The sequence below is a fragment of the Rutidosis leptorrhynchoides genome, chromosome 4 (genome assembly GCF_046630445.1).
Source record: "Rutidosis leptorrhynchoides isolate AG116_Rl617_1_P2 chromosome 4, CSIRO_AGI_Rlap_v1, whole genome shotgun sequence".
In the NCBI taxonomy this organism is placed as follows: domain Eukaryota; kingdom Viridiplantae; phylum Streptophyta; class Magnoliopsida; order Asterales; family Asteraceae; genus Rutidosis; species Rutidosis leptorrhynchoides.
The window spans coordinates 43909925-43918766 of record NC_092336.1 but is presented as its reverse complement, the minus strand read 5'-3'; the positions used below and the strand labels follow the sequence as shown (position 1 = coordinate 43918766).

The 8842-nt window shown below is 32.8% G+C and overlaps 1 protein-coding gene across 1 annotated transcript; it reads left to right on the top strand.

Moving 5' to 3' along the window:
* Nucleotides 1-351: 351 nt before the first annotated feature.
* On the top strand, nt 352-1476 carry LOC139844485 (delta(12)-fatty-acid desaturase-like). Its single transcript, XM_071834709.1, has one exon. It carries the CDS (start codon nt 352-354, stop codon nt 1474-1476), a length of 1125 nt encoding a protein of 374 aa, XP_071690810.1.
* Nucleotides 1477-8842: the final 7366 nt, after the last annotated feature.

The window sequence follows — 8842 nt, the reverse complement described above, 5'->3', positions numbered from 1 at the left end:
ATTAAAAATCTTGCTTAAAGCCCACCAAAGTCGACCGCTAGGTATTCTTTTAAATATTTAATTTTCCATGTAGATACCAATAGTAACATTCTTCACTTATAAATGGTACGGTTTCGTTCCATTTGAAGACCATCAAATTAAACACCAAACCAAATATCATCAGATCTCTTATCCTCAAGGTATGAGTTTGATCTTTAAACCTCAAAACTACTTGATCAATCATAGTTAAACAAGTATTTATTTATATAATAACTAATACATATAGTACGTTAATTATATGCACGATACTAGCTATATGTTTTAATAATTAGTGTCTTCTTATGCAGGTTCTTACTCCTTTTCACAAAAACAATGGGAGCAGGGGGTCGAATGAACGAGTCTACAAAGCCAAGAGACGTCTTCAAACACGCTCCTGTCGAAAAACCTCCATTCGGGATCGCAGATCTTAAAAAAGCAATACCACCACATTGTTTCAATCGATCTCTTACGACCTCATTCTACTACCTCATCCGTGATTTGTGCATGATCTTTTCCTTATACTACGTCGCAAATAATTACATTTCCCTCCTCTCCCCACCTTTTTCGTACATAGCATGGCCGATTTATTGGATTGCGCAAGCTAGCGTTATGGTAGGACTATGGAATATCGTCCACGATTGTGGTCATCATTGCTTTAGTGAATACCAATGGCTTGATGATACAATTGGCCTAATTTTCCATTCCCTTGTCCTTACTCCATACTTTTCTTTCAAATATAGTCACCGTACTCACCACGCTAACACGAGTTCGCTTGAAAAGGACGAAAATTGGGTCCCTAAACTCAAAAACGATACGTGGTTTGTTGAAATTCTTTCCAATCCGATAGGGAACGCGTTGTTTGTTATGTTTAGGTTAGTTTTCGGCTACCCTGGCTACTTTATCTTCAATCTTCATGGAAGAATTTACAAAGGTTTCCCTAGTCATTTTAACCCTTTAGGTCCTATCTTCAACGATAGCGAACGAGCTCAAGTTTTTCTATCCGATATTGGAGTGTTCGCCGTTCTTTATGGACTATATCGAATTGGCACAAAACAAGGATTCGATTGGTTACTTAACATCTATGGTTACCCCTTGATCATTATGTGTATGTTTTTCATGTTGTTCACATATTTAAACCATAATCATCCATCGGTTGCGCACTACGATTCGAGGGAATGGGATTGGTTAAGAGGTGCTTTAGGAACAGTTGATAGGGATTATGGGATATGGAACACAATTTGGCATGATGAACCTAATGCTCATGTGGTTCACCATTTGTTTTCAACTATTCCACATTATCATATTGTAGAGGCCACAAAAGCTGTGAAACCTGTTTTGGGTGACTATTATAATTTCGATGATACTCCGATCCTAAAGGCGATTTTTCGAGAGACAAAAGAGTGTTTGTTTATTGAAGAAGATCCAGAGAAGAAAGGTGTTTACTGGTTCAAGAAGTAGATTGGTGTCTCCAATTGTAATGTCATATATACAAGCTAAAGAAAATTTGAAAATATATGTGAGCCAAGAGACTTGTGCTACGAGTTGCACTATATATATATATATATATATATATATATATATATATATATATATGGCGCTCTTGTTTAGTTTCTTCTTCATCTTTTGTCTATATAATTAATAAATCTATATTTATTATTGCTTCAGTTACTTGTATCGAACAGTTATTTCATATTTCATTTGGAAGCAACTTATACACTCATAATTATAAGACAAAATTCTTAAATTCGTCCTTGTGTTTGTTCCTTTTATTTTTTTTAGTCCCTCCCAATTAATAGCTGCAAAAACCATCCTTATTTCCATTTTTAAGTCCCAATTTAGTCCTTCTGTTAACATCCGTTTAAAGTTGCCGTTAGTACTATTTTGTGCTAGTCACATCACATGACTGTTTAAAACATACCCTATAAGCAATTACAAATATTAGAACCCTAATTCAGTTCGATACTTCTCAGGCACCTTTCCAAAGCAAACTTCGATCCAAGGAAATCAATGCCTGTGTATTGTGTGTGTGCACTACAAGAAAAATGAGCTTTAGTGACGAAGACTATTGGTCACTAATAACACTAAAATGGTCACTAAATCAAGTTAGTGACGAAAATAGGTTGGTCACTTCTCGTCACTATAGATCCGTCACAAAATAATTTTAGAGACCAAAATACTAAAATTGGTCACTATAGTGACCATTTGTTTGGTCACTAATATCGTTTAGTGACCAAAATTTAGTGACCACTTTTTTAATGGTAACTAAATATCATTATTAGTGACCAAATATTATTATTAGTGACCAAATATTGAGTCGTCACTAAAAGTTCGTCACAAATGAGCATTTTTCTTGTAGTGGTGGTAGCTCTTCCGTTATCCGTATCTCAAAGACATCAAAGAATCCAGGTCGTAAGTTCTTTTGTTGTGCTCGAAGTTTAAGATTTGTTGTCGTATTCTTTTTTTTTTATTTGTAAAATTAAAATACAAATTTAATTGACAAGATAATCGATATGCTACAGGAACGTAAGATTTCGGTTTCATTTGCTTGGTGGATCCTCCAATTAAAGAAATATTACGTGAAAAGGATGCTCAATTGCTAAGATGTGAGAAACTTGTTTTTTTCATGTCGATTTGTTTTTTTGTTATTTGTATTTCAATTAGATAGTAGTGTAGTTGTAATGTGATAGGTTGATCAATTGATGTAAGTCAAGTTTATTAATTTGGTCTGTGATTGGAATTGAACTTGTGTAACTTATATTCCAGGAAATGAAAATGGTGAATGTTTTGACATGATGCATTAACTCACTTTTTTTGACCCATTTTATGTATCAAACAAGTGACAATGACAATAATATCACATTTGATATGATTTTGAAGAAGGAAACAATGACAGTAATTATATAACAGGCAATTGTCCTATCTATAACCATTACATACAAATTAAATATTATATAGAGGTTCAAGTAGACCATCATCAGCGTATAATATTCCTAATTATATTCAACAGATGCTTCAGCTATTTTATCCAAGTTTATACACCTAATTAAACTGTAACTATCTCAAAATACTTTCATAACAAGAAGATATGACCCAAGTTGAAAACAATTGACTGTTTTGACCCATGTTGAATACAAGTGACTAATTTGACCCAAGTTGAAAACAATTGACTGTTTTGACCCATGTTGACTGTTTTGAAACAAGTTAATTCTTTTGACCCATTTAACCTAAACATTTTAACCTAAACATTTAACCCTTGTTGACTGTTTTTAAACAAGTGACTTCTTTTGACCCATTTTAACCTAAACTTTTAACCTAAATATGAAACCCTAGTTGACTGTTTTTAAACAAGTGACTTCTTTTGACCCATTTTAACCTAAATATTAAACCCATGTGGACTGTTTTGAAACATTCATTGATAATATGCATTCAAACACAACCATTCAAAATCCAAATAGATTCAAAATAACCATCCAAAAAACAGTACATCAGATTCATAATAACCATTCAAAATCCAAAATAGCATCAACACTAGTTCAATTAAACATTCAAAATCCAAAATAAGCATTAAAAAAAACACTACATCAGATTCATCTTGATCATTCAGAAACCATCATGCATTTTTCTTCACTGGTAGTTTTTGTCTCTGTTGACCATATTGACTTGAACCATGATTCCAGCTTTGACTCCATCCATGACTCACAGTTTGACTTCCACCTTGACTCCAGCGTTGACTTTCAAATTCACTTGTTTGACCACCACTTCTTCCACCACCTGTTTGACCACCACCTCTTCCACCTTGAAGAACCACTATCATCACCATTTTCATTTTCATTATCATCAACATTAACATAATCTTCTAAATTTTGATAACCAGAGTGTTCCACTAAAGCCAAATCATCATCAATATAAGAAATCAACTGTCCACTATCTATGATTAAATTAGGAAGAAAAAAAACGAAAATCATTATTATCAATGGAACAGTTCTTTTACTGATATTTGTAAAATTAAACAAAAAAGTAAGAAAGAAAAAAATAAATCGAAAACTTACCATAACTGTTTTGCAGATCAGCATTGTCAATACCCTCAATAGTAGATGAAGGAGAAAACGCAGACATTTGAGTCGCATAAACAGGTGGATGAACTGCAATTGTATCTTGAGAAACGACTAGGTTTTTTGGCAACTGCATAATATGAAACGTTGCATTGCTGGTCACGTGAGAAGCATGTGATTAATTAATCTTGCAACACTTTTGGACGGTCACGTGAGCAGCAGCATGTGTCCATTACCCTTAACGGACGTTTAAGAAAAAGTAACAGAGGGACGAAATTGAGATTTAAAATGGCATTTAAGGACTATTATAAATGATTTTGAGGGAGATGGACTAAAAAAAAGAAAATTGACAAACACGGGGATGAATTTGGGAATTTTATCTAATTATAAATTAGAAAATGTTAATGACAACCCTTAAACCGCCATTAAAAAATTATGAGATGCAAAAAATATTGTACTTTAATAAGAATCAACCACATCTTAGAAAATAAGTACTTCACGTACCACTATTTTTTCATTAAATTTAATATTTAATGACAAACATAAGAGTTGTTATTAACATTTTTCTAAATTAATTCACACATAACAAATATAAACAATTATTTCATATACGAATTGAACTTGCAACTCTAACCTCATTAATTAGTTATTTCATTCTAATTAATTTGTTTTTTAAGTAAAGAAAACCATAGAATGAAATAATTGTTTCATTTTTACATTTCTTTTTAAACAAAAACAAAAAAAAACTCTCTCAACTTTAACTTTAAATATTTTTCAGTTTGTGCTGTATAATATTAAATGGAATGGAACTTATATGAATGAATTGAATTTTAAATACGTCTACATTGACAAATTTCATCATGTATTATATTCTTTTGGGGGTAGCAAAGAAATCTCTCTATGAACAAGCACATTGGCTCCTTCATAGAGAGTAAAATCTCGGGCAATCAAGCCGTCGAGCGCGAGACCTGGAACCGGGTGAATTGAGCATTATGCGCACCCTCTGGTCACACTCCTTTTTTGAACAATTTGACATACCCAGAAATTGAACTCGGGTGGTGTGCTTCACTGGCAACTCGATGACCACTGTGGCAAGCCTGCGTGGTGTAACGACCCGGAAATTTCCGACCAAATTTAAACTCTAATCTCTATATGGTTCCGACACGATAAGCAAAAACCCTAAAGTTGACCCGCACTTTTTCGATCATTCTATACTTATAAGATTAATATTTACATAAATTAAACCTTACCAACATGATAAGCAATCCAAATTGTTGAGATTTATGTTTCCGAAAAGAGTTTTACACAACGTTTGACCGTCTAGTTTGACCGATGATATCACGAACTATACAATATATGATAATTATACGTTTGTGTATATATATGTATATATACATATTTAACATGATTAATGAATGTTTTAATATCTCATTTTGTATTAATAACAATAAGTTATAAGTATATTTTGAAACTACTAACTTAAGTTTTCAAAACGATAACTATACGTAACGTTATTTGACATAAATACTTAAGACTTATAATGTTTATACATATATCGTATAAGTAATGTATTTAATCACTTTTAAATACTTAAATACATAAAATCATATAAGTGTATTCACAAAAGATAGCTATATTTGAATCCTCATTCCATTTTTCACAAAATTTCTATACGTATATCTAGAGTATTTGTACTCGTATCATACCTAGCTTCTATACGTATTTACTATTGGTATATACACATCAAATCACCACCTAACCAGCCCTTGTTCATGCCTTATGTATAAGGTAATTACTTTTGAATGATTGTAAGACTAATTACAAAAATACAAACTAAAAATTTGTCCATGTCTACTACATAAACATTTTTTTTAGGAGTATATATGTATCCTCATTTTGTTTCATTTTTACTTCCATTCTCTAGCTAAAAACACCCACACTCTCAAGAACATTAAACTCCATAAACATTCAGCAAAGTTCCATGAAGATCTAGCTTCAAAAACCTTACTTAAACACCATAAGAAAACCATACAAAAACACTTCAAGAAATCCTTCCAAGAACACAAACTTACTTCCAATCTTTCATCCACTTCCATCACCCTTTTGATTCTAGCTTCTTACTCCTCTTTTACAGCAATCTTGTCCAAGGAACTTGAGGTAGTATCTATGTTCATAACCTTATTCGATTCATATATATATAGCTATCTTATTTTGTGGTATAAAAGTTTAACAACAAGAACATAGTTTGAATGTTTTCAAACTTGTTTGCAAACTAAATAGATCCTTCTAACTTAACTTTTAAAATACTTCAAGACCTGTAATATAACTTAAATATATGCTAATTTAACAAGGTATAATTTGGTTTTTCAAAGAATATCTTAAAAACTGTTTTTACGACGTCGGAGTGCCACCGGGGACTGTTTTGGGTTGGATAATCAAAAACTATCTTAAACTTTGAGTTGGAGGTTTATGTTCTGGAAAAATGATTTTTACTATGAATATGATAACACATAAAAATTTCATGATTTAATTCAAAGTATAAGTATTTTTAGAAAAATAATCATTTAAGGTTGTTTAAATAAAGGAAAATGTTTAACTTCATAAGTTTCACTAAAGTTTCACCTATGCCGTGTGATTTTGAATACAAACCAAGGTATTTTCAGTTCATAGTCTTAAAGAGGGACTCGATCCAAGGAGATGGCAAGTTGAATCAACGAAAACGGATTTGTAACGAAGAAACTATGACCGAAACAAAATTGGTTATCCAAGACTTGTTTAACTTCGGGATTAATTGGGAAAAATTAAATAAAATCACATCTTTCTAAAATAACATGATATTTTATATATATGTACTCATAATTCAATTTTATATGGTTCAGGATCACCCGTAAACAATACGAGAAGATTAATCATAAGATCTCATGATTGTACGCAACACGTCATTTGACAACACCGGTACTTTATGTACGCAACACGTCATTTGACAACACCGGTACCGTGGGTCAAGATTAATCTCAACCAATACATATACGATGAGGGTTTTATTTATTTCATTGGGGGTTTATTAAACATCTAAATATGAACCATTAAAATTGAATTACTAACAACGAACTGCTAACTACGGACTAAGGAATTATTCAAAGTATTAAAAGTATAACAAGTATATATATGTGACGTTTGTTTAAAAAAGAAAAGGTATTGATATATTATATATGGATAGGTTCGTGATATCAACCGGAGACCAAGTCAAATTATATATATATCTTCAAGACGAAAGTGAGTATATAGTCCCACTTTTAAACTCTAAATATTTCGGGATGAGAATACATGTATTTTATGTTTTACATTATGGACACAAGTAACTGAAAAATATATTCTACGTTGAGTTGTACCACTGGCATACTTCCCTGTAGCTTGGTAACTAATATTTACAGCGGTATTGTAAACGCGAATCCTGTTGATAGATCTATCGGGCCTGACAACCCCAACCGGACTGGACGACCAGTATTCAACGGTTGCACAGTACTTCGTTTCGTGACTACACTTGGTACAGTGTAGTAAGATTTCATATTAAAGGGAATATGCGACGTGATTAATTGTTAAGTATGGTTACCAAGTGCTCAACCACTTAGAATATTTTTATTAAAATGTTTATATATGAAATCTTGTGGTCCATCGTTATATCGCTGCTAGCATCAAACCTATATATCTCACCAACTTTATGTTGACGTTTTAAAGCATGTTATTCTCAGGTATGAATTAAGACTTCCGCTGTGCGTTAGCTCATATTAAGGATACTAGTTGGGACCATTTAAGCCATGATACAAGAACGTTGCATTCGAGTCATTGAAGATCATTAAAGACATTTATTAAGTAAATGACAGTTTAGGTCATTTGGATATCGAGAAATGTTTGACGAGTTTATTAATTTTTTTTATGTAAAGATAGATTGCCTTTTAAGAATAAATGCAACGTTTGTAAAATGTATCATATAGAGGTCAAGTACCTCGCGATGTTATCAACTGTTGTAATTCGTTTGTAATCAATATGGACATCGTCCGGATGATTAGTTTCGGATCCTTTCAGTTGGTATCAGAGCGTTGGTCTTAGCGAACCAGGCCTTGCATTAGTGTGTCTAACTGGTAGTTGTTAGGATACATTAGTGAGTCTGGACTTTGACCGTATCTACCTGCTAAAAAGTTTTGCTTATCATTTCTAGTCGGAAACCATCTGCTTATCATCCTTAGGGAGTTGCCTGCTTATCATTCTTTAGTCTAGACACGTCTTACTGCATCTAGTGCATCGATAGTGTATAGACAAAATTCATATCCTAGCGTATCTATTACTATAAACATTGCCCGACGAATTTCAAAGATTCTCCGTAATTCACGGGATTTCGGTATTATATATACATATGAAAATTATGTATTGAAGAGTACCAAACCCAACTCCTATAATCTATTCCAAACCAAAAAAAATTCATTTCTCCAACTATACAAGATGAATTCTTCATCCAGTTCGAATTCCTCCGACTTCGATAGCTACGCCGACATGGATTTCCATTCGAGCTCCGAGAACAGCGTCACCGGAATGGATCAACCAATTTCCCATCATCTATTCTGGATGAACTGGGGATGGGTTCGTAATATACTAAATTTCTGGAGGCAAGAAGAAGGTGATCCATTTCATCCACCAAATTGCCCTCTTAACGATGAACCTGAAGCACTTACCGGCGAACCCATTCGAAACACCATTTTCTCGCTCATTTCTAG

Coding starts and splice junctions, on each gene's coding strand:
- LOC139844485 (XM_071834709.1), top strand. CDS start 352: ATGGGAGCAGGGGGTCGAATGAACGAGTCTACAAAGCCAAGAGACGTC.